General features: G+C 40.1%; 1 protein-coding gene across 3 annotated transcripts in view; it reads left to right on the top strand.

Moving 5' to 3' along the window:
• Window positions 1–27,021, top strand: part of STS (steroid sulfatase) — a 145,405-nt gene that overhangs the window by 72,408 nt on the left and 45,976 nt on the right. For 2 of the 3 annotated variants that reach the window (XM_032226900.1, XM_032226901.1), the window contains exon 7: window positions 24,385–24,522. The exons of the other annotated variant lie outside the window; for it this stretch is intronic. In XM_032226900.1, coding sequence (XP_032082791.1) covers window positions 24,385–24,522 — 138 coding nt within the window. The remainder of the gene's footprint in view (window positions 1–24,384; window positions 24,523–27,021) is intronic. 3 annotated transcript variants of the gene reach the window in all.

The following is a 27,021-nucleotide window of genomic DNA, read 5'->3' as shown; positions in this document are numbered from 1 at the left end:
CCTAGTTATTTCTGTTATAAAACTTAAGATGTCCCAAGATTTCTCAAAGAATAGAATAGAATAGAATAGAATAGAATAACAGAGTTGGATGGGACCGTGGAGATCTTCTTGTCCAACCCCTTGCTCAGACAAGAAACTTTATATCGTTTCAGACAAATGGTTATCCAATCTCTTTTTAAAAACTTCCAGTGTTGGAGCATTCACAACTTCTGGAGGCAAGTTGTTCCACTGATTAATTTTTCTGTCAGGAAATTTCTCCTTAGTTCTAGGTGGCTTCTCTCCTTGATTAGTTTCCATCCATTGCTGGGATAGAAGTAAAAATACCTTGTAGGCTTCCTTAACCAACATAAATAAAGAGATATACCATATAGCAGATCAGCCTCTGCCTTAAGATCTCCAGGAAGAGAAAGCCCATTATTTATCTAAGTAATAACTTCCATTATCAGAAATGTTAATTTGTTTCTTCAATAAGTATATGTTCTTGTAACTTAAACCCTATTAGATCCCATCATATTCTCATTAGTGTTAGGAAACACTTTTCTCTTGTGAACTTGATTGAGAATTGTCAGAATTTTCTTTATTCTGGTTAAGCATACTATTTTTTTCAACTGTCATTCATTTATATATCTGCCCATCTAAATATGAAATTCTAAGCAGCAAAGTAAAACATAAAATGTTCCATGAAAAAATACAACCCCCCAAAGCCAACTAATTCAATAACATCTCTGTAAGTGTGAATTTCTCTGAGTCATGGAGCTTCTGATGAGAATTCATAGAGAACTAGACATCCTTGAAAGAGTGGGGACAATACTGTGGCAAAAATTGGCAGCCAGGTGGTAAATTCTGTCCACTGCAATTTTTTTGAGAAAGGAAAGATTGTGAGATCACTGACTTGCATTCTAGACATCTGCTCCTTGTGAGTACACTACAGGTTTTGTGGTCAGTTCATGGGTTGAACAGCTGGGAGAAAGTGTACAGTTGACTATGGATATAAGTTTTTCACAAGCCTAAATTAAACATTTCTTATATAACTAATTAAAGAAAAATTTTCTGAGCAGCAGGATAATAATTCCACTTGTTCTCATTCTTTCTGAATACCAAAATTAAGTAAAAGATTTAAAAGATTTAAAAATCCATAAAGCAAGTATCTAAAAATATAAAACAAATTAATAACAGAATAGAAATTCTGGTGAATAAGACAGAAGTTATAGACTAGCAGTTTATGTAACAAATAAAACAAATACAAGAGACACATATTTTGGATAAAAGTCTTTTTAATAAATTGGAATTAAAATAGATAAACTGGTAAGAGATTTCCAGGTTAAGCCTGAGGGAAGAATCAAGCATCAATCTCAAGTCCCTTCATGCCCACAAGAGATCTAAGATCAGCTCACTTTGAATTGTGTTGACTCTTATCTACCTCCAATTTTCTTTGACCATTAGTAATTTACATTCTTGTAGAAAGTGTTAACATGCAATAAACCTGTAGTTGTTTGAACTGCATTTCTTTACAATTTCTTGTACCTCACACCTTTATTGGAATGCTTTTGTTTTCTCTTAAAGCATACAAACAATTCATGGATTTTTTTTTAAAAAAATAAAGCTACTATGCACCAGATTGTGTTGCTGATTGAAACTATGGAGATTGTGACTGTGATCCAACTATTATCATAGGACACCATTGACGGGGGGGGGGGCTCAGAGCACCTGAACTGTAAAAAAAAAGCCTTCCCCCAACGCCCCCCAATCCTTTCAAAAGCCACCCCCATCGCCAGCCTCTCCCAACCGGATCCCAGCCTGCCTCCCCTCGGCTCACCCGGACCAGGTTGCTGACAGCGGCTTGCACGGCATGGCTGCAGGGAGAGCAGCGCCCGAGAGAAGTGGGCAACCCCCCCCTCTGATGGCTGAGCCGCTTGGCCGGGGACCGAGCCTTCTCCTTGCCGTGCTGCCACCGCCAGAAAGCCCCCCCGCCCGAGGCCGCCAGATGGCTGTTTCAAAAACGGCGCACAAACAGGAGGGGAGGGAGCCTTGCCCCTCATTGGGCACTGCGAGCGAGCCAAGCGGAGGGAGGGAAACCACTGCCCTCTAAAGGCCACATCGGGAATGACACTTCAGAGAAATAAAAACTTTTTTTTAATGGCGTCCTTTTTAAAATTGATGATTTGGCGTCTTTTCTTTCTTTTGGAAAATCAGAACTTTTTGAACACGCCGTGGGACATGGGACAAATTTTGAAAAATCGTGACTGTCCCGCCAAAAGCGGGACATCTGGTCACCTTATCATAGGATGCCACTTGAGCCAAAAGTATTAAGGGCACAGAGACACAAAATAGGAGAAAAAAAGGAAGAGGGGGAGGAAACTTGCCTTTTCTGCTTTCCTTGTGATACTTCCATTTTTGGATTATAATACCATAATGGTGATCACCAGAAAATCAAAAAATTTGGAGAGAGAGGGGATCGGTAGACCAATCTGAAGTAGTTATACCAGATTTGCTTCACAAAATAATAAAGGAAAATATATGTAGTTCAGGATTGAAAGGAAGAGCCTTGGTGTTCTCTGAACTTAGTCGCTTTCTTGCAAACATTTCATTATCAAAACTAGGTGACATTAAGTAGTAATGAGGATATTGCCTAATTTGGATAATGAAAGAACCAAAGTCAAAAAATACCAAAACCCCTTGCTTCAGAAACTGTTAGAACAACTGGCCAGAAAGTTAGCTGAATCACTTGATAGTTGACATTGACAGTTAATAATTGACAGACAATAAATTGAAAAAAGAATGAATGAAATATTTATAAAGATGAAAGAGGACATGAAAGAAGTTAAGAAGATGGAGAGCTTTGTAAAGCAATTATCTCAAGACGTAAAACCAATTAATAACAAAATAGAAATTTTGGGGAATAAAACAGACACTATGGATAGAGAATCACAAAGCGAAATCTGGGTAATCTGACACTATTGGTACTGAGGAAGAAGAAATTTTAAAGAAAAGCAAATTTTCAGTTTAGCCATTTTTTGAGTGGGTGGGATTAGGATGAGAATAACATGGAAGCAGAAATTGACATAGCATATAAAATAAATGCAAGATTTACAAGAATAAAAACATTCCAAGAGATGTTTTGTTGTACTTTGCCAGAAAGAAAAAAAAAAACTAGGGATCAAGTTATGCAGCAACATTTTAATAGAAGACTAAAGATTGACAATATAGACGTAATTGTTGTTTAGAACATTCCTGTTAGAATTTTATATAAGAAAAAATAATTTTCTTTTTGGAATGTGAATTTAAAGTAGAACATGATTCCATTGTAATAGGACAATGGGAGGTTATGGTTTTTACCTTTAAGCAGCAGAGTTTTCAACTGAATTCTATCCAGAAGATGAGGGAATGTCTAGAAAAATTTAAAGAAGAATTGAAACTGATTCAAATGAAGTTGTTAGAGGAGTCCACACAAAAACTGCAGCAGGTGTAACAGGAAACTAAAAGGGCTGACACTGAAGTAGGTGCTGCAGATATTTATTTTTCTAAATGTTTGGCTTAATTGTGGATTACAAATGTGGAATATCAATGGAGTTAATGTTTCTCAAAGAGAAAAAGATATTTAAAATAATTTAAATAAATAAATATAGCAAGATATAATTCACATACATGAGAAAAATTAGGAAAAATATTTGATTTATAAAAAAAATAAAAATTGAGCAAAGAATTTATTTTAGCAGTAACAAAAAATAAATTGATTTTTTTGTATATAAATTTCCAACTAAAACCAGAACTTGTGCTAATTGATGAGCATGGTAGATTTGTTGACATGGAAGTTCATTTTCATGGAAATATGATTCAAATGAAGACATAGTATTCAGAGGTGGGTTGCAAATTTTTTTGCTACTGGTTCAGTGAGCATGGCTAGGTGGGGGCTTGTAACTGAGTGGGCGGGCCAATGTGACATCACTCATGCACACAGTCACATGGACATGGATCACCAAGCTTTGCCCACCTAAACGGTGGTGAACAATTTTGACAAAGGGGGGGGGGTGTGCCAGGCCAGGGCTCTTCGCTGTCTCTCGGACTGCGCTGGGGGTGAGCCAAGCAGTCTCCTCTTGGAAATGGCAGCTGTGGCTGATGGGCTTGGCCCTGGGCTCTCATTCCATATCTGCCTAGTTTGCAGCAGCACTGAGAAAGCCGCAAGCCTAATGGCACCCTTGCTACTGCGTGCAAGCTGGGATCTCCTCCCTCCATCAGCTGGGATCTGTGGGGCACTGACCACCCCAATAGAGTGCCTCCGCCCACTCTTCTTCTTTTTTTAACATTTTTTTAATTTTTAAACAAATACAGACACACATAAAACACAAAAACATTTTCCAATTCCATACAGTGTGTTGATTGGTTACAAAACTTTTTGTGCGTCCTCAGCATAATCATCACTTACACTTTATATAAAATCTCATATTATCAATCTGATATATATGTAAACAATTATTATCATTATTATACATTTATTTGACTATAATTGTCATTATTCCATTTTATGTGAGATATTCTACATTATAAGTAAATTTATATTATGACATTTCATTACATCATCAAAAATCCATCCAATAATAGTACATCTTTATAAAATTCTTTATCTTACCATTGTTAAGATAAATTCCATATTTTATAAAATTTTTGTCTTTGGTTACCAAACCTTTGTGCATCCTCTCCATAGTCCTCACTTACAAATTATATAAAGTCTCATATTATCAATATATATGTATACAGTGTTATCATTAGTAATCATTTATTTGACTATAACTATTATTACTTCATTTTATACAAAGTATTCTAACTTTAAATAAATTCAAACTAATTTTTATTATAACATTTCATTACATCATCCTGTGTCCATCCAATAGTGGTACAATCTTTTATTTGTTGCCATTTGTGGTATTTGTATTCTAATTGCCTTTTTAATAAATCTTGTATGGACATCTCTTGGCAACTTGTATTTCACTGCTTATCTTGTGAAGGCTCGAAGCCCCTCATTCGTTCCTTCCATCCTCTTCTCTTTAGTTATCACCAAAGCTTCTGCCAGAATTTGTATCATTACTTCTGCCAAGTTTTCTCCCTTTTCTTCTTCTATCTTCTGGAATCTGAGGTAAAGTTCAAGTCTATTGGTTTCCCAATCCAATATTCCACTCTTATCTTTTCCAACAGCATTTATTCTGCTATCAATATCTCCAATTTTCTTATCCCTTTGTTCATCTTTTTCTTCAGTTTTTTGAGGTCTATCCTCATATTTCATCATCATTTCATCTATTTTATCTGTTCCTTGTTCAATAATCTCCCATCTCTTTTCAATGCTCTCTGTTCTTGCTTATATTTTTTGAATTTTTTGCAAAATCATCTGCAGTGTCACTTCATTTTCTTTTCCCTGTTGAAACATCATTTATAATATTTTTTCCTTCCAGTAGTGCATACTGCCACTTTAAAATCTGAGGCTCTTTTCCAAACCAATTCATGCATTTTTTTCCACTCCAAACTTTCACTCTGATAGTACCCAGAGAAGCACCTGTATAAACATCCGTGCTCTTCTCACTATCATTTTCAGTAAACAAATTCAAAGTCCTTGAAATGTAACATCTCTTACTTTGCATGAAATCATCAAATGCTCAAACATAGAGAAGAAAAACAATATTTCCAAGCCTCTAAGTGGCAGTGTTATTTCCCTCTATTTTCATTTCTCTCTTTATATTCTTTATTTTCCAGTAAAGAAAAAAAATTAACAAGAAAATATTATAGGGCGTTGAAAATAGAAAAAGGATGAAAATCTTTAAAAAAGAGAAGGTTAAAATCAGTCCAATCAAAAAATTATATGTTTTTGTAGAAATTCCAGCAGTAAAAGGATTAAAAGAAAAATAACACATAAAATTTGACTCTAGCTTAATCTCGCCACTTGACCTCTTCTGTCTTCAATTTTAACTTTAATTTTAATCTTTGGGGTGTTCTCTCATCTAATAGTAAAAAATTGTCTCACCAATTCAGCACACTTTCTCTCCTGCTTATCTTCTGTTTCTGGAGCTGTCCCAACTTTCAGCAGCTTCAATGGCTGCTTCTTTGTCACTGGAAAAAAGGGCTTCTCCTGGATCTACCAGGGACTTTGTGATGTCCTTCAGATCGGCAGGATGTGTCCTTCTCTATCACTGTCTCTGCAGGATGGTTTAGGTCCAAAAGGACTGTCCAGCAACAGAGATATTGACGGCGATCTTGGAACTCCAAGATTGCACGTTGTATCATCATGACATCAGCGCCCCCTCTCTCCCTCCACCCACTCTTCTGAAAGCCAGGTGGGACATGAAGGTGCTGCGGCCCTCCACTGTGCCACAATGGGAAAACGTGCCCCCCACAACTTCCAGATGGGATAGCTCAACTGGCCCTCATGGTCATTCTCCGGTGGCCATCATTGAAGCTTTCTCCCTCTGATCAGCCTCCTGCAGCCATCTTGTGGCGTGCAAATGGCATGCTGCCTGGTTCATTTCTCAGCTCCCCACCAACTCCCTAGTTAAGTGGGTGATCCCCAGGAGTGTGGAGGTGGATGGGGGCAGAAAGCTGCTGCCATCTTTGCCCATGGGCATGCCTTGGACTTGCAAGTCCAAGGCATGCGCATGTGCGAAGATGGTGGTGACAGTGGCTCTTTCTTCTTGCCAGCCAACCGGAGCCAAAAAGTGCTTTGACCTCATGTTGTTGCCCAGCTCCTGGAGAGCCATGCTTATGCTGGTGATCCAGAGGGCAGGGGGAACCAGCCACTGCCTCCTAGCTCAGAAGCCAGCCAGGGGCGAGTCGGGCAGGGGTGATGGCAATGGCAGAGTCCAGCGCTCAGGGAGGGCAAAGTTAATGCACTTCCATCTGCACACTGTGGTGCCTCTGCCAGCTCAGGGCAACAGACTCAGCTGCATCCTATATGAGCCAAGGCTGCAGGAAGATCCCCGTGGGTTGCAGAGGGGGGAGACAGCCTTCGCCCATGTGATAAAGCAGCCCCCACTGCTAAGGTTGGACGTCCTCTTGTCTCTGCTATTGTGCACCTCCTTTATTTCTCTGGTTCCTCTCCTTCTCTAGCTTGCCCCAGCATGATAAAGCAACCTCTGCCACTAAGGGCGAGGGGAGTGCCCCAATGAGCAAAGGACATGTCAGGTGCAAACCATCCACCCATGTTGAAGCCAGCCCACTTCCTCTCTCGCTGCATGGGCTCCCTGGTCTCTCCCAAGACTGGTTTCTTTCCTGCCCTCCTGCAGCATCTGTCTGCACCCAGAGGTGGCTGGGGGTTGCTCTTGCCATTGGGCAACATTTCTGCCTCCCCCTACTCAAGCCCAGCAAGGAAGCCTGCTCCTCCTGCCAGATCCACCCAAGGAAGGTAAGTAGTAAGTAAGTAAGATCTTTATTACGGTCAAAGACCAGCAATATACATTTGTCTTTACACTATATTAAAAATACTAACATTAAAATATAATTAAAAGTATTTAATTAAAAGTGGATAATAACAGTATGGTCCAAAGATTGTTAAAGGTATGTCCAGCTAATTGGTACAAGATGGTACTATACTGTAGCCAATTTTTTTCTTATGGACATTGCAGCAGCACAGAACTTTGCCACTGCATATGTGGTAGCCGGGTTAGTGTCCTGGAGGAGAAAGCCTAGATAAACATTGTCTGCCCTCCCTGGCAATCTCTCTAATAAGGGGAGAATATATGCAGACCTACAAGCTCTGTATAGCTCGCAGTGTAATAGTACATGTGAATTATCTTCCACTTCTCCTTTACCACATATACAAACGCGTTCGGCTATAGGTGTTCTTTTATACCTGCCCTGGAGGAGTGCTGAGGGAAGAATGTTAAATCTGGCTCTGAAGAAAGCTATTCTTCGTTTTGGAGAGATCAGGTCATTCAGATATCTTGCCGAATCCCACACACCCTGTTTTATTCTGTCCCTACTGTGGAGAGGCAACCTATTTAATTCTTCTTGGAACTCCATGTCCCTCATTCTATTAATTACTACTTGCTTTGCTTGCTCAAAGCCTAGGGACATTAAGAATAATGATGAAAGCCCATAAGAGCCTAGCTTGTGATCAATTGCTTGTTTCCAGGGGGAAGGGAAATTGTCAGTCAACACTAGTGGGGACAGTCCCTCTGGAAAGAAATGCATTTTAAGCCAATAGATGACAATCATCTTCCAGGCTCTTACTTGAATTTGAGGCATGCCTGTCTCAATTCTTAGCTGGGCATTTGGAGTTCCATTGGGAGCAGCTAAGATGGCTCGCAGGAATTTTGTTCAAATGGTTTCTAACAAGTCTCTCTTTGCAAGGATTCCTGTTTGTGCCCCGTAAAGAATTTGCGCCAATGTTTTTGGCCTCAAAAAGTTTTAAGGCAGCAGGTACTAACTGACCTCCACCTGTATAAAAGAAATGTTTGATTGCATTTGAGGACCTAATGGCTACTTGCAATGTGTGATCCAGGTGTGCCTTCCATGTCCCTAGCGAGTGGAAAACCACACCAAGGTATCTAAATGTTTTAACCTGTTCCAAACTATATCCTTCTATTTGCCAGGAATATTGGCGTGGTCTTTTAGCAAAAACTAAAATTTTTGATTTATCGAAGTTAAGGACCAGCTTGTTTTGCCTGCAATAGCCGAGTGTTGCCCTAATTGCTCCCTCTCTATGGGGGTTTGTGAAATGATAGCGGCATCATCAGCATATAAGAGAATTGGCACTTTGCGTTGTGCTAGGTTAGGAGGATGGAAATCCGGGTTCTGTAAAAGGTCAATCAAGGGATTAATATAGAAGTTGAAGAGGGAGGGGGACAGGATGCAACCCTGCCTTTTTGTACTCTTTTTGTACCCTTTTTGTACCCTTTTTGTACTCTTTTTGTACCCTTTTTGTACTCTTACTGAGCTGGTTAAACTCCCTTGGGGATTGCACCTCACTTTCAGGGTGGAATTTGCATACAATTTTTGTATGAGGAAGAGGAGGCGTTTATCGATAGTGGTGCATTTTAACTTCTCCCAGAGGATGATCCTGGATATTGAATCGAAGGCCTGTTTAAAATCCAAGAAGGCCACAAAAAGAGAGGATTTTTTTTATGTGTGTATTTTTGTACTAAATGGTGGAGTACCAAGATATGATCCACCGTCGATCTTCCTTCTCTAAAACCGGCTTGTTCGTCTTTGATTATCCCCCCTGTAATTAGCCAGTCTTGAAGTTTATAATTTAAGTGTTTGGCATACAGTTTACTAATAACGCTTAGAAGACTAATGGGTCTGTGGTTGCCTGGGTCATTTCTATTCCCTTTTTTATAAATTGGTATGATGATTGCTACTCCCCAATCTCTAGGCATATGGCCTGTATTGTCTATAAATGTAAACAGTGATGCTAAAAGTGGAGCCCACCAACTGGCGTTCTTTTTAATTATTTCTGGCAGGACATTATCAGCTCCAGGGGCCTTATTAGCCTTTAGGGCTCCGATCAACCAGGATATCTCTTCTGGTGTAACAGGGGGCCAGTGAGGAGTGTGGTCCAAACTAGCTTGGCTCTCCTTGGTTATATAGTCAGGATCTGTATAAAGCTCCCTAAAGTACTCTTCCCAGGCGTGAATTGGAACCTGATTTGTCGGGGGTAGGGGAGGTTTTCCCAATCCCCTAGTGATGTATCAAAAAAGGGATGTATTTTTTGTCCTGACTGCCGTAATTAGTCTATGCCAAGACTCCTTCAGGGCCGCACTTTTCTTTTCTTTTAGAAGGTTCTTATATTGTGTTTTCAACTGCTTTAAGTAGTAAGTGTGCTCCTCGGAGGAGGCACCTTTACTTTTCTTGTATTCTTCATTATATATCTTTTTTAGTTGAACACAATCTCTATCAAACCATTTTTTGCTTTTTGAAACTAGCATTTTGGGGTGAGGTGGTGATCTGTTACTGAGAACCAAATTCAAGTTTACAATTAAGGATTCAAACCCCTCTAGGTAAGATCCCCCACAGTTATTTCTTAATAGCGATGTACGTAACTCTATGGTTTCAGGGAAGGAGAGAGAGAGCCAGGCTCGGTGGAGTTGTCTCTCTCTGAGCTAAAAGAAGCAGTTAAGGGCAGAGACTGTGATGCTCCCTGGCCTGAACAGGAAAATAAAGCTCCTTTTCTCAGGTGGTATGGGGTGGAGTTTAAGGCTAACCCAGAAGGGGTGGCAGCCTGGTGCTTGCTGCTTCTTCTAGCTCAGGGCCAAGCCCGTCTCTCTCTTTCTCATTCCTTGGGTGGATCTGGAGGGAGGAGTGGGCTTCCTTCCCAGGCTTGAGGAGGGGAGGAGGTGGAGCTGTTGTCTGAGAGCAAGAGCAACCCCTGGCCACCTGTGGATTAGGGTGGAGTTGCCTTGAGCCTCTTTCTCTCAGTCTCCTTGCAGGAGCATCCTTCTCCAGGCAAGGATGAAGAAAAAGAGCTTCCACCCTCCTCCCCCTGTGGCTGCTGGCCAGAGCTCTTTCTTCTCTCCCCCTTCACCTCCCCACACTTGCTTACCCATCTTAGAGAGCTCGTTCCCCTTTGCCTCCCTACGACCCAGTCACCTTTCTCGCAGGCATCACTCCTGAGCGAATTCTTCCATCCTCAGCTGTTGCGAAGAAACCGCAGCTCTGGGTGTGCCATGTCCACTTTGTTCTCTTTGAGAGCCACTTTGCACCTTGTTTGCAAAGTGGCTCTCAAAGAGAATGAAGCAGGGATGGTGCACTCAGGACTTACCACTTCTTTGCAACAGCCAATGACGTCTTCCACTTGGAGCTCCAAGTCCCGGGGGGGGGGGGGGCGGCTGCAATACTGGCAACTTTGGGGGGCTCCCTCCTTTACTCAGTAGTTCATTCATTTTCTTACCTCTAGGCGACTACACAGGCTTTGTCCTTAAAGGCTGCTGCTCCGCACCTTTTGATCTTTCTCGGGCTCAGACAAAAGCAACCCTGTGAAGGGACCGAGCCTGCTGCTTGATGTGGAAGCCGAGAGGATTCTTTTCCACCCAACCACTGACACAGGGTGCCAAAAAGTCATCTGGACGCTGCCACCATCTTTGTGCATGTGCAGCTTTCTTCTCACCAGCTGGAGGACTTTTGGGTGCCCTGTGGTCAACGGCTGGATGAAAAAGAAGCCTCTAATCCTCTGGCACTCAAAGAGGTGGCTGAGAGGCTTCTTTGCCAGCCAGCTGCTTCCCAGCTCCGGTCAGCTTGCCATCTGACAGAAGCAGCTACCAGGGGACCGGTTTGGGGGCATGGCCAGCCTGGTGGTACTACTGGCTCAGAGAGCCAGCCCGAATTTTTACTACCGGTTCTACTGAACCGGTCCGAACCATAGGAACCCACTTCTGGTAGTATTGTTCTATAAAACAGGGGTTCCCAACCCCTGGGCCACAGCTCACTACTGGGCTATGGCCTATTTGGAACCAGGTTGTGTGAGCACTTGTGTGCACGACTCAACTTGTGCAAGCAGTGATCCAGCATGCACACATTTATGCACAGCTTGACTTATGCTGGTTCATATGCATATACATGTGCAGCTCCATTTGCACAAGTCAGGGTGTGCACACATTCAGGTGTGTTGCCCTGCTACTTGTGCAAGTTGAGGTGTGCATGTGCACTTGTGCACCAGCCCACTGCTCACGCGTCCTGGTTCCCCGCCCACTGCCGGGCTACCAAGCCACAAACGTTAGGCATCATTGCTATAAAGGAGTTATAGGGAAGTTAATAGATTTTTCTTTGGAAATTTGGTCTTTGATTATATAGTGAAATGAAGTGATTTCCCCATAACTAGGTAAAACTTCTGAAAAAAATATTAAAATCATTTAAGATACATTGCCAAAAGTTTTCTTTGATTTGATGGTCACTTTTCATTTTCCAACTAATCAAAATAACTTTTTAGTAATTTACATTGAATTATTTTATTTGGAATAAGTTAATTAGTTGGAAAGATGCCAATTTAAAATTAATACCTAAATAGCCACAAGATTTGACTTCAACAAGAAACTGTAGGTCAATATCATTATTGAATAATGACTACAAGTTGATCACATCAATTCCAGCTGATACACCGAAAATAATTTTGCAAGAATTTATTCGTGAGGATCAATGTGGATTTTAAATGTAAAAGATAGTTAAAGGACAATGTTTGAAATGTGTTGGATGTTTTTGGAATATTTGGAGCAAGATAATGAAAAACAAGACACATGGATTTTCTTAGATGAGACACAGCTTCTAATGATTTGAGATGGGATTTATTTTTCAAGATTTTGAAAGATACAAATTTTGATGAGAACTTTATAAAATGTGTAAGATAGATTTAGAATTCACAGAATTAACAAACAATGTTTAATGGAAATCTAATAAAGCCCTGTAAGACACAAAAAGTAACAGGACATTGTCCACAGTCCACTGTGTCCTCTTTTGTTTATTTTGGTTCTTAATATACTGAATATAGGTAATAAAAGTTGAGAGGCTTGCAGGATTAAAAAAGAAACATATGAGTTAAAGATTTTTGCAGATGATTGGTATTGGTTCTGAAGAGCCTTTAAAGGGAATTGAAATATTAATGGGCAAATTAAAAGAACTAGTTTGAAGATTAATAAATAGAAGATGAAGTTATTAGCAAAAAATCTGAAAATAGAAGATCAAGCAGAATTTGTGTATAAAACAGTTTTAAGATTGAGTAAAAATAAAAATAAAAAATCTGGTTACCACTGATAAATATGAACTATTACATTATTTCAGAATAACTATGTTCAGACATGGAATGAAGTTTTAAAAGACATATTAATATAGAAAAACTATAACTGTCATTGCTGGAGAAAATTTCTATGATAAAAATAAATGTTTTGCACTAGAATGATGTTTTTCTTTCAAACACCACTTGTTTTGACAACTAATGTATTGTTTAAAAATGGCAGAAGAATATTGTATATCTAAATTTGTGTGGCAGGGGAAAAATATGAAAATGTATATGCATACTTATCTATTTATCTAATAGATAGCCTTGCAGTCATTTTCTTCCAATGCTTACCTGATTAAGGGGGTAATCTTGCATTTGTTAATAAAAAGAAAATGGCCATTTTTGAGATGTAGACAGGAAGTGTACATGTTACTGAAAAATATGGAACTTAGGAACATTAGCCTGAAGGAAGGGGGTGCTAGAATAAGAATTTTTAATTTTTAATTTTAATGTAATGTTTAATTTAAATCTTTTAACATTTAATAGGGTTTCTATATCTTCTTTCCTTCCCTCTTTGCTTACGCATTTCCATTCAGTTTCATTTTTCCTTTCTCTTTTTTATTTTATTCCCTTTGCAGCATAGCTCTCCCTTTTCTTCGCTCAGTTATCACACATCTTTGTGTCTGCAGAGAGAAAATAAATTAATATGTGTTTGCCTTTGTATTTCTGCATTTCTATAAGAATAATTTCTGTGTAGAAGAGTAACTTATTTTTATATGCAGTTTAATTTTAATCAGGAGCTATCATTTTTTCCTTTTCTCTTCTCTCTACCTTTGCTTCATATTTTTGAAATGTCACATCTGGTTAGTACATGTACATCCCCGCACCAAAAATGTGTGCAAAAGTTACAGGACTAGCCTGCTTCACACAGAGAAAAATTTCATGGAAATTAGTACACAGCTACAGCCAACTCTAGGTGCTCTGAAGGCATTCTGAGGTACCAACTAAGGAAACATTGGTGTAAGGTTACATTGAGGCCAATGTCATATAAGCAGGGGTGGGTTTCAAAAATTGTTTGAACCTACTCTGTGAGCGTGGCCTCCTTTGTGGGAGTGGCTTGCTGCCCATGTGACCGGATGGGAGTGGCTTGCCACCCATGTGACCGGATGGGAGTGGCCTGCCACCCATGTGACCTGGTGGGAGTGGCCAAGACGATGTTATTACTAGATATTACTAATTACTAGATATTATTAATATTACTAGATCTGTGGGACATTACACACCCACCCACACCCACAAACTATGACAGTGCTAGGAAAACACCAAAAAAATAAAAATCCCCCCCCCCCCCAAAAAAAAAGACTGCCAGTGAAACCAGTTTTTTTTCCTAAGCCTAAGAACAGGAAAGACAAAGTCACTGGAATAAAAACCATCAAGGCAATGTGGAAAATTATAAAGGACAGGCACTCACAGAACCATTAACCACCTCAGAATTACCTAAACAAGGAGGGTGAAACACACTGCCTTGCAACAAACCTGGCCTGCCCATAGAAAAGCAGCCACTTTGAGACACATAAACCTGGTCTAAACACTTAAAAGCAACATATTGCATCACAAATAAAACATTTGCAAAAAGGAATAACATTTCTTGTAATAAACATTGTATAAACAATAAATAAATAAAAATTCCCTAAACTAATTAAAAACTACCACGTTCAGAGAACACCAAAGGACCCCACAGTCCTCTCCCTCCTTATCTTTTTCTTTTTTGTCCTAACTTTCTCCTCCTCCCCCCCCAACCCCACTCTCTTCTAGCACTGAGGATGTTACCAAACTAGGAGTGCTGGAGAGGAGCTCTCACAGGGCGAAGAGCTTCCTGCTACAGGCACAATCTATCTGCAGCCGTAAATGACTGCAAGCAGCAGCTTCAGTCACCTGCTCGCAGCTGACAGTTGCATTTGGGAGCGGGGGTGGTGCCAGCAGAAGTGGGCACAGACAGGATGTCCCCGCTTGCTGAGTAGAACGAGGCGGCGGGGATGCGTTGTTTCAGGGTGCCCCAAGCACCGGCTCCTCTGAGTGTAGCCCATTCCCCCTCCCAAGAAGACCATTTTCTTTTTAAAAACGCCTCTGCAGACGATCTTGAAAACCTGCGAGGTTGCTTTGGGAGGAGGAAGACAGGCAGCAGTCACCCACCCCATTTCTGGTTGCCTGCAGCCTCGGAAGCTTCCGAAACTTCACAATAAAAGCAATTAAGAACTTCTCTCGCTCGTGAGATTTTCTTTATTGTACAAACGCTTGCTTTAAGGCTGCAGGCACCCAGGGAGGGGGGCAGGGGGAAATGCTGCCTATCTGTCCCCTTCCAAAGCAACCTTGCAGGTTTTCAAGATCATCCGGAGAGGCGTTTTTTAAAAAGAAAAACCCTACAGGCACCCAGCGACAGGGGCTAGGAGCTAGGAACCCAGAAGTTAATTACTTCTGGGTTCACTGACGAACCGGTTCGCAAGAACCGGTGCGAACCGGGAGGAACCCACCCCTGCATATAAGTAAGCTATTACAAAATTCCCCTTCGAGAACAAAAGCTGATTTAGGGCCTATCGCTATAAATAAATTAATACCTGATCAGAAAATCCACAGAATATGTTTAATCTGTGTGAATTATAAACATAAGAAGGCACTTATACTTTCATGTCCTAACTGTTGCTAGGGGTTGTACAGCTAGATGAGTAGCAAAGCTTAGATTAGTGGTTCCGAACCTTTTTTTTGGCCATGCTCCACCTAAGCATCTCTAAAATCCTGATGCCTCCCCCTGTGAAATATAATTCTTGCTTTACTCAAAAAGTGAACTCTACTCACATGGAGGAAGCCTAAAAGGCCATTAACTTGGTTTAAACAAAATTGAAATTTCCCCCATTAAAAATCAAATTGCCTTTCTGTGGGGTGTGGGCCACTGGCTTAGATGTTTTAAATGCAAGATAATTTTGCAAGTATTTGTAATGTATAAATCCACTTCTAACTTTCATTTAGATATCTGCTAAATATGTCGTTGCCTACATCATCAACTTCCAACTCGCAGTTTGCCAAATGGAAACAGGAAGGGGGTTTGTAAATTCCTAGGGAGGAGGGAGACTAAGGAATATATGAGAGCCTTCTGCTGCCAGAGAGGAGATACCCAAATTCTTTGAACTGCCAGCTAGATCAGACTGTTTTCCCAAAAGAAAAGTACTAAGTGTAATTGGTGGACAATGAACTAAGGATGGCCCTGAGGTGAAAAGGAGCTTTTACCTATGTGAGTTTTCACAGAAAAACCTTAGTTTGCTTTGCTTCTGCTGGGCCTAAATGGACCTTTCAATAAAGCTTTATTCTTGGTAGTTCCTACATGCCAGGAGTTTATTTTTTGGATATGTCAAATGGGATGGTTGACAAACAACCATAATGGAAAGAATCTATTTAATTATATTTTTGTGTTAGTTTTCTTCCAAAAGTTCAAGCTAACATCAGAAACTAGCCAGCCCCAGTGAAGGCAAAATAATGAAATACGTGTCATTTCTCAACTTTTATATTTGCCTTGTGATGTTCCACCCAGGTACGAGGAAAAATTTGCATTACAATGGTACAATGCATGTTTTGTCACTTAGCACTTCTATGATTACCCATGGCCAGAAGTATCACCGGGGGGGGGGGGATCAAGGACAAGCAATGAAAACAGTATAGGGATGTTCAACCCTTGAACATGCATTGTTTTCTTTCATACAGTTATACTGTATGAAAGACACAGAATCTTTCACACTTTTGGATTCAGAAAACTACAATGAACTAAAGGCAAGCTTTCTTACATATGGGTGCATTTTCAAATAAAGAGTTCCACAAGATTTTTCATATTCCAAATTGCATATTCTAGGAGGGATCACTGACATTTGACCTATGATGAATACTTGGATCTTTATTTCTTTTTTTCTTCGTGTGTGCGTGGGTGAGAGAGTGGGGGGGTTGCTTCCGGTTCAGCCCAGATCAGGTGAACTGGTAGTAGTGGCAATGAGAGGCTCCACCCACCCAGACACTTCTGCGCATGCGCAGAAGCGTCGCGCACGAGCAAACCGGTAGTAACAAATTTGGAAACTCACCACTGGTGTGTGTGTGTGTATATGTGTTCTTGCTTTCCAGCTGTACATGTCTGTACTATACTAAAGATATATTCTCCAAGCTACCTGAAAAGCTGTTTAGATTTTAACACACCACATTTGTTTGTACTACAAATGAATGACATCCAGACACAACAAGGTTTTTCATGAAACAGAAGTTGCAGGTCTGCCACTACATACCGGTAATCACAGTAAGATGGGATATTATTAACACAATATATGTTGTCGTACAAGAAGAAGGGGCAAGCAAAGAATATGCTGGTTTGATAACATCAAATCTGATACAAAGTTAAACATCCAACAATTGAAAGAAGCTGTGCTTGATAGGGAGTTGATCATGACTAAATGGTTAAAATAACAACAAATATTTTATCTTAGGAACTTTGAGAAAGGAGCTAGGTGGACTTTCAAACCTATTACTAATGTCAAAGAAAAACAACTGTTAATATATTCATTTATGTCTCAAATAAAATGAAGCATGTGGATTTCTGGATAAGCAACAGAGGACTGAAGATGGCTGCACAGATATTGGATCTGGTTGTTATAGTGCAAAGAGGACCCAGTAAGGGGATTGACTGTCCAATGTCTTCTCCAGATTAAGGAGAGCAGCAGGATTGCTCACAAGGGCTCCTAACAGAGATTATCTGCTAAAATACTATAAAATAGTGGTCTCCAATGGGTTTTAGAGCTCTGGAGGCCACAAAAAAGCAATCTTGCATATGCCACAATTCAAAGCCTCCAAATACACACTGAGTTTATCCATTTCATTACTGGAAGTCCCTTTTTGGATTTTAAAAATGTTCAAGGCCAAGTTTCATTACACTGTTCTTTTAACTCCTTTAATTCCTTAATTCCTCCTTCAATCTTCAGGGGGGAAAAAATCATGTAAGTCTAAAAATTTAAACAAATAAATGGATACTGAAATAAACAGCAGAAAGGTAGTTAGAATGTTGAAATTAATGAATCACAAATGGACTAAAGGGATAGTTCAGGGCTGTTAAACTGGCAGCCCACAAGCCAGATACATCACTCGCAGGCCATGCCTACCCCAGCTCCGCAAAAGGAAAAATGTCATGAAACATCACATCACGGCAATGTGATGCCATTAGTTTGATACCCATGAGCTAGATCGACTGGAAATTATATTTTAACACTAATTATAAGAATCCTTCCTATGGACTATTTAAAACCCTATTAAAACATATGATTTTGAATCTAAGTGTAAGAAATCTTCCCATGGGAAAACCTAAGAAAGACCTAAATATTATAATTAAAGGAGAAGAGACCCACTGATACAAAATGGAGAAAAGTATTTTAACTGAATTTGAAGAATTCAAAGACATTTGGCAACAATGTCTTCAGAACTTTCTCTTAAGATTATCTGCTATTATAAAAATAGGTTTAAAAGAGGATACAACTGAGAATTAGGCTGTTTGAACATGGATTTTAAAAAGAGAGGTTGCAAAAAATGTTATGCTCAAAGATGCTACAAGGACTACAAATGAAATGCTGATGTTTTTATAGCTAAAATGGACACACAAATAATAAATCAGACGAATGACTTGGATGTGTATTTCAGCTTAGAAGAATGACTTGGACAACTTTCTTACCTTGGACTACAAAACACATGTATTATACTGAAGAAGGTGTTCCTCAGGAAAGACAAAGGAAAAATAAAATAAATCAGTTTTGGGGTACTACTTAAAAGGAATAAACATCGGGACTTATAAAAGCAGAAAGAAGCAATATAAAGTTGACTTATTTGATCAGGATTAAAATATATATGACTTTTCTGTAGCTTTAATTGTATTTTTTAATAAAACCTAAATGGCAAGGTTTTAAAAATGTGTTAATAGATAAGAAATGGGAAGAAAAGAGTTTGTTGTATTTTTAAAGAAAGTGATAAACTATTATTATCAGTGTGTGTACTGTAATAGATGTTTTTGCGGGTAAGAAAATCAAGCTTTTGCTAGTATGTGCTATACATCAGTGGTGGGATTCAGCTGGTTTGCACCTATTCAGGAGAACCGGTTGTTAACTTTCTAAGCAGTTCAGAGAACCGTTGTTGGAAGAAATCTCTTTTTGTTTCTTTCCACTTTACAGGGCTAATCCTGTAAGGAAGGCAGGAAGGAAACATTCTGGTGTTGTTTCTAGCTAATTTCTGTTGCCCTGCTTACAGAAACTGCCTCTCTGGTTAACCCTTATGACATTGCAACAGCGAAGGCGAAGCACCCATCGACCTTAGTGACGTTGAGTTGGCCACACCCACACAGTCACATGATCACTGAGCCTTGCCTACCCAGCGGGTCATTAAGGAAGAGAACCGGTTGTTAAATTATTTGAATCCCACCACTGCTATACATGTGTACTAATCAAAAAGGTGGTAAGGAAATAGGGGCAGTCAGGCATAACACAAGTTATGTAGAAAGTAAACACAGGGTCAGTCAAAAAGGACTCAAATGTCTATTCACCAACAAACGAGTATGAAGAATAAACAGGATGAATTAGAAATTCAAGTAAATGAGAACAGATATGAATGCATTTGGGTCAATATAAAAGGGGGGAAAATGATATTGCCATAGATGTATAATGTAGGCCACCCACCCAAACAGAGGAAATAGATAAACTTTTTTGCTAGTCAGTTAACTAATGTATATAGGAAGCACAATCACAATAGTAATGGGGGACTTTAATGACCCTGACATCAACTGGGAGACAAACTCTGCACCAGTTGTGGGTTTCAAAAAATTTTGGAACCTACTCTGTGGGTGTGGCCTCTTTGTGGGAGTGGCTTGCCGGCCATGTGACTGGATGGGAGTGGCTTGCTACCCATGTGACTGGGTGGGAGTGGCCTACCACCCATGTGACCAGGTGGGAGTGGCCAAGGCGATGTCACTGAATTCTTTGCCCCAATGGATGAACTACAATAAGATTAAAATAAGTACAAAAACAATAAAAGAGCTACTTACAGCAGGAAGATGTTCTTTCCAGTTTTCAGTATCACTGACTCCAATGAATGGGCCGCACAAAGAAGAGACACAGAAATGAACTCTTTCTTTGCCATCATTGGGATGAAACCAGCACACAAAACAATAAAGACAGCTACTTACAGAGGGAAGATTACTGCTTTGCTGAGGGTGAAAAATGGCCCCAATGAGCCAACTGGAAGCTTGGGAACAAAATTTCACTTGGCCCGTTGGGCCTGTTTTTCGCCTTTCCCCAGATTCCGGAGGCTTTCCTGAAGCATGGAGAGGGCGAAAACGGCTTCCCCTGGTCCTCCGGAAGACTGAAAATCAGGTGGCTGGCATGCACATGCATGCCAGCAAATATGGCTCAGTGTGCCACCTGGGACACACATGCCATAGGTTCATCATCATAGCACTAATGAGGACAATTTCAGCCAATAAACAGAGATTGAATCCTGAGAAGATGGAATTGAGTTAGTATAATATAAAAAAGAAACCCTTAGAAATACACAGTTAAGGTGAGACAAATAGCAAATTGCTGTCCTTAGAATGGGAATATCCAGGCAACTTTAAGACTTATGGACTTAACTCCCAGAATTCCCCAGGTAGCATGGGGAATTCTCTGGCTGGGAAATTCTGGGAGCTGAAGTCCATAATTCTGAAAGGTGCCAAGATTGGACACCCTCACATCTAAAGGACCTCTAGAAGTCTTGTTCAAAACTGATTGTACTCAGTGATAAAAGCTTTAGCTCAGATTCGTTAACTTGACTATAAATGATCCCATTTAGATAATTTAGGTTTTTTTAAAGAATGTGGAAATGAGCAAAACAATATAGTAGAGAAATAAAGGAAGGAAGGAAGAAGGTTGGAAGGAAGGAAAGAAAAGAAAGATGCTCAGTTCTTAATATTTAAATGTATTTTCTTAATAAACATACTACCAATAATGTATTAGAATATTTCCTTTCTCCCTCCCCCCTCCCTCCCTTTCTAAAAATTATTTGGGGCCACATGCAATTCTTCCTTCTTCTACCTCCCTCTACTCGCCTTCCTTCCATCTCATTTCCAGCTCCTTTGTTTCCCTCCCTCCTTCCTCTTTAATTGGGGGGGGGGGCAGTCGCTGGTCTTTGGGTTCTCAAGCTCAGTTCCCCTAAAAATCTGCCACTGGCACAAACCCACTTCTTCCTTCCCAATCTGCTGGGTGTCAAAGCCCCAGCGATTCTCCTGTTGATTTGATCAAAGCAACAGGGAAAGGGGGAGGGAAGAGGAGTGGAGTGGAGTGGAGTGGAAGCAGTGGATGGACCCAGTCGCTTGTGCGCACACCTTTGGAAACAAATAGTTGGGAAGGGATTAACTCTGGAAGCTTATAAAATCTCCCCACCACCTCCCGAATAGGCGTGTGTGCATGCACACATCCTCCTCCTCTCTCCCCTCTCTCTCTTTCTCTTATACTGGATTGATTCCAAAATTCTTGAAATCTCCCCACCACTTCCCGAATAGGTGTATGTGCATGCACACATTCTCCTCCCTCTCTCCCTTTCTCTTATACTGGATTGACTGTTCCGATCGGCACTTGAATCAGCTGTAGCCGCTTGACAGGATAATTACCAGCTACGCCGTGAGGCCATTGACTTTGTATCAATATCTCCCTGAGGCTTTTCCTTTGACTGGCAGAAGGAGAGCAAAGCCGCTTTGGCCACTCTCTTCCAGAAGTCCCGCTGGGACCGAAAAGGTGCTCTTTTGGCCAGGAAGAGATCAGTTGCGAATGTGGAACCATGCGTAAGCTGAGCTGAAGGAACGGCCCTTCCCCACTCCAGACCAACGTGTAAGGCAAGGCAGGTGGGCGGGTGCGTGATTCTGCCCGGGAAAATGTAGAAGGTGCAGAATCAGCTCTGCCAGAAGGCAAAAAGGCGGTGGCCTCTTCCTCCTTTTTAACCAGGTGATCTTTTTAACCAGGCGATCTTCGGCTGCTGCATAAGCCCACGGGCACGCACTTCCCTCTTCTCTCTGATAGCCACCTGGTTAAAAAGGAGGAGGAGGAGGCTCCGCTGGTCCGGAGCCCATCTGTGGGGGGGGGATCCCCCTCACATTCCTCGTCTTCCTGGATGGGCTCCGGACCCTCGGAGCTGCCTCCTCCTTTTTAACCAGGCAGCTATCAGAGAGAAGAGGGCAGCATGTGCCCATGGGCTTGTGCAGCAGCCGAATCATCACCTCCTGTTCTTCAGCTGTTACACAAGCCCAAGGGCACGTGCTGCCCTGTTTGCTGAATCCGGCGCAGCTTCAGAGAAAGAAGGCGTGCAAGAAAGCCCCCCCCAATCCCCGCTGCCTGAACGTTTGAATGAAGGAGGCTGCAGGCTCCTTTGTCCTCGGCTATGCAATTTCCTTTCGTTCTCTGCTGCCCAAACGAGTGAATGAGCACGGGGTGACACGCGGTAGTTTGCACGGAAGCCCGGTTAAGTCCTTTGCTAGCAGGCAGGTTCTAGGACGCCTGCCGCCATCAAAGGACCTTCTCGAAGTTGCTTTTCTGAGCACTGGGGGAAATGGATGGTATTTTGTCCCTTCTGTCTCCCTGTTGCTCAGAAAAGCAACTCCGGGAAGGTCCTTTGGTGGTGGCAGGTGTCCTAGAACCTGCCTGCTAGCAAAGGACCTTCCCAAACTTGCTTTTTCTGAGCAACGGGGAGACAGAAGGGACAAAATACCGGCCGGCCGGGACAGGTATACAGGGCTGGGGGTGGGGCAGGCTTACTTCTGGGTCCGGTGACCAACCGGTTCGCGAGAACCGGCAGGGACCGGCAGCAACCCACCCCTGCTCTGCACCAAGTGGAAGATCAAACAGATTCCTGACAAACCTAGCAAATGACGTTTTCTCCCAAAAAGTAGAGAAGGAAACTAGGGTACCAACCATATTGGACTAACAGAGATGAAATGATAGACAGTGTTGAAGCTACAAGAATTTTGGGGCAAAGTGATCATCCAATATTGGAATTCAACATTATGCAAGCACAAGCAATAGAACAAAGTCAAAGTAAAGTCTTGGACTTTAAAAGAGTCAATTTAAATAAACTTAGAGATAGCTTGGGAAGGATTCCATGGATGAGAATCCTCAAAAGGAAAACCACTCAAGAAACTTGAGAAATTTTGAAAAGTGAGATTATAAAAGTCTACCATTGTCTAGCATAATATCAATGAAGAAAAATAACAACTCAGAAAAGAAACCAGCATGCTGCACAAAGAACTCTCTGATAAATTGAAATACAAAAAGAATATAGTATAAAAAGTGGAAAGGTGCACAAAACTAAGACAGAATATCAGCAAATAGTCTCAAAATGAACTAAGGCTTTCAACAAAAGTCAAAAATAACAAAAAGACCTTCTTTCAACATATAAAAAACAAGAAAAAGGTCAGGGAAACTATTGGTCCATTAATAGGAGAAAGTGGCAAGAAGGTGACAAGCAACAGGGAGAACAGCTTAACTTGTTTTTTGTGTCCATCTTTAAACAAAAGTTAAAAACAGTCCAACCTATCATAAACAGTACCATAAAAACAAATTAGGAATGGTAAGTGAGCACCTGTCCATCCTAGACAAGTTCAAATCACCAGGACCAGATGGATTATATCCCAAGGTTCTGAAGGAACAGGCTGATGTGATCTCAGAAACACTGAACTACATCTTTCAAAGAATTGGAGCCACCAGGGAACTACCAAAGGACTGGAAAAGAAATGATGTAGTTCCAATCTTCGAAAAAGGAAAAAGAATACAGAGCAAATCAGCCTTGACAATGAGTTTTTCTTGATTAAATTTAAATAATGAAGCATTAAAAATTTGTTTATAGCCCTGTTGATTTGTTTAATTTTTCTAGAAATTCCAGGCAGGCTAATATAGGATTATTGCCTAATTATCTATAGTTCTTATATTTTCTTATTAATTATATCATACTTTAATTAGGAATGTGAAAAAATTACATAAGGAATTTCCTGAAGCAGTTTTTCCTTTTCCTTTCATTCTTTTCTCAGTCTTTTTTCTTTTTCTAATTTTCTGTTTGCTTATCTTTTAACTTTATGTCTTTTTTGCAAACCAATAAAATTATAAAAAATATTTAAAAATTCCAGGTATCCAAAGAGATGGCTTGAATTCAGAATGTCTTTTCTTAAATTAGATAAATTCGATTTTATGTTTCAGAAAAAACCCAGATTAGTCAAACCAGTTATATGCATTATTTTGTTTTCAAGTCTCCTAGGAGTCTTTCTATAGAGTTATAGCAATAGCAGTAGACTTATATACCGCTTCATAGGGCTTTCAGCCCTCTCTAAGCGGTTTACAGAGAGTCAGCATATTGCCCCCAACAATCTGGGTCCTCATTTTACCCACCTCGGAAGGATGGAAGGCTGAGTCAACCCTGAGCCGGTGAGATTTGAACCGCTGAACTGCTGATCTAGCAGTAGCCTGCAGTGCTGCATTTAACCACTGCGCCACCTTGGCTCTTGCCAAGTTTTTCCTTATACATGGTGATATTATAAATGTAACTTTCCTTTTCAAAAGTTGTACTGTATTTTGAAAGAAAATGTTTTCTTCTTTTCATCATATATTTTACAGGACAGATTCTCCAAGTATTAGATCAATGGAACTTAAGCGAGAATACTCTTGTATATTTCACTTCAGATCAAGGAGCACATCTTGAAGAAATATCAGACAATGGAGAAGTCCATGGTGGTTATAATGGGATATTTAAGGGTATGAGCCAGCTTTTACTATTGTGTTTCACAAATTCTGTTCAATTGTCCTTATAGTTGGAGTAACCTACATTTTAAAAAGTGGATATATATATGAGACAGCTATGAGTACAGGTTTTTTTTTGTTGGAACATTTTAGTCATATCAGTAGGGCCAGACCTGTCATTAGACAGATGATGGGGAACAGCAAGAAGTAGTTGATGTGATCAAGCATGCCATTAACTTTGATATGCAAACAATGGTGTTCATAGTTGAGGGAGGTGAGTAAAAATAGCAATGCAACACATTTGGTGTTTCGAAACAAGCATTTTTGTACATGGGTTTATGTCACACATGCACAAAAAAGGTGAAGTTTCCATCACACTTCCACTGTCACCATTTATTTACTTTTACTTTTTTAAAAATTTTCCCTTCCCCCATGAATATCACAGTGCAGTCCATTTTGATGCCTTGTCCATTTGTGACCCTAACACTAACACACACCGCAAACTGCCTTAAATTGTCCTTGCATATATGCATACATTTTAAAACTCCTAATAAATAGGTTTATACAATAATATTTGGCATGTTGTTCATTTGATCTTTGTGTGTGGGGATGTGCCTTCAATTCCCCTTTTGACTTTGGTAGCTGCCTGTACTAGACCTTGTAGATTTCTTGGAAAGATTTTTGGAAGATTTTCTATCTTCCTCCATTTTCTTCTGTTTATTTTACCTTACTCCATTTTTATATGAATGTCACTTGAATCATCAATATATTTTTCTTGCTAGACTTTTCTGCTGTTAACTTGCTTTCACTTTTTAGTACTCTATCTAGAGTACATGTAGTTCTTATTAATAGGCAAGTGGTATTTTCATTGGATACAGTACATCATTGCTACTTATGCTTTTAAATGTGATACAATGTAGAGATAAATAACATGATGTGTGCTTACTGGGTATTGAAGTAAGCAATGTAATGAGTTTTGCTGTGCACTCATAAGTTGAATTTAAGTTTTAAAAGTGCTAGATAAAAAGACTAATGGTTGTATTGGTTAAAACTAAAAACTGAGAGACTATGAGTACTATTCTGATCTTAGATACAAACCCAACTGGATGAGCTAATCACTCGCTCACAGCCCTCAGAAGGAGACAATGACAATTCTCAGTCCTAAATAATAGCCAGAATCAAATGTTAACATGACACAGTAACTAAATCAAGTTACTGGAGCAATTCATTATTGGTAATGAATTCCTTTTTGTTACCAGTTTTATTTTTATTACATTACAAATTCCATGTCAGGCACAGAAATCAGGAACCAGGGTTGTTCAAATAAGTACAAGTTTATTCCATGCCATTCTCTCTACAAGAATCTGAAGTACTAATGATCAAAAGGGCAGTAGATAAGAGTCAATAGAATTCAAGGAGGGCTGGACTTACATCTCTTTTGGGCACAAAGGAACTCCAAACCTATGATATACTTGACCTCTCTCTTGCTCTCAGTCATGTACGACACTGCATGAATCTTTTCAAGACAAACAATAACCAGAAATTATAGCATTAATTCTAAATACAAGTAGTCCTCAACTTACAACAGTTCAAAGTTATAACAGCACTAAAAATGGTCATTTTTCACACTTATGTCTGTTGCAGCATCCCCATGGTCACATGATTTACATTCAGATGCTTGATCACTGACTCATATTTATGATGGTTGCAGTGTCCGAGAGTCATATGATCCCCATTTGCCACCTTTTGAGAAGCAAAGTCAATTGGGAAACCAGATTCATGTTACTAATTCAGGGGTGAACCAGTAGTTAAAAAAATGCTTTAAAAAGTAAAAAAAAAAAGTTCCAACGATCAGCTGTGCGATAATCAGCTGTGCAGCGCGATCAGAACTTTTTAAAACTTTTTTTCTAACTAGTAGTTTAAAAAATGCTTTAAAAAGTTGGGAGCTCCTGTGCATTCGCAGAGGTGTGCGCTCACATTGCTACTAAACCGGTAGCAAAGGTAAGTGGATTTCACCCCTGATTGCAGTGATTCACTTAACAAATGTGGCAAGAAAAGTCATAAGATGGGGCAAAACTCACTTAACAAATTTCTCACTTAGCAACACATTTTGGGCTCAATGGTCATCATAAGGGACTACCTGTACATCAATTTACAAGCAACCAAGGAATAACAGAATGTGCAATTAAAAGTAAAAAAAAAGTTACAGTAGGATGAAAGTGTATAAAGCTTCCTCAATTTATCTTAGGAAATTTATGAGCCTGTTGAAAGGTTCACAAGAAATGACCTAATCAAATATTTGGAAGGGGTCCCACATGAGGTTATAGTTGCATTGCTGCTACCAGAAAAATTAAAAACATACTCCTAGATACTTGTTCACTTTCCTGTCCATGTTACCTTCAGTCCCAGCATCTGTTCCTGTTGCAATGATTATACTGCTAAGATGAATGTAATCCCAACTTCACGCAATTTAGCATCCTCCTGGTGTGATTACAATTAAAAGAGTCAACTAGC

This window comes from Thamnophis elegans, chromosome 11 (assembly GCF_009769535.1).
Source record: "Thamnophis elegans isolate rThaEle1 chromosome 11, rThaEle1.pri, whole genome shotgun sequence".
NCBI classification, from domain to species: domain Eukaryota; kingdom Metazoa; phylum Chordata; class Lepidosauria; order Squamata; family Colubridae; genus Thamnophis; species Thamnophis elegans.
The sequence above is the reverse complement of the archived record's forward strand: the minus strand, read 5'-3'. Positions and strand labels throughout refer to the sequence as shown.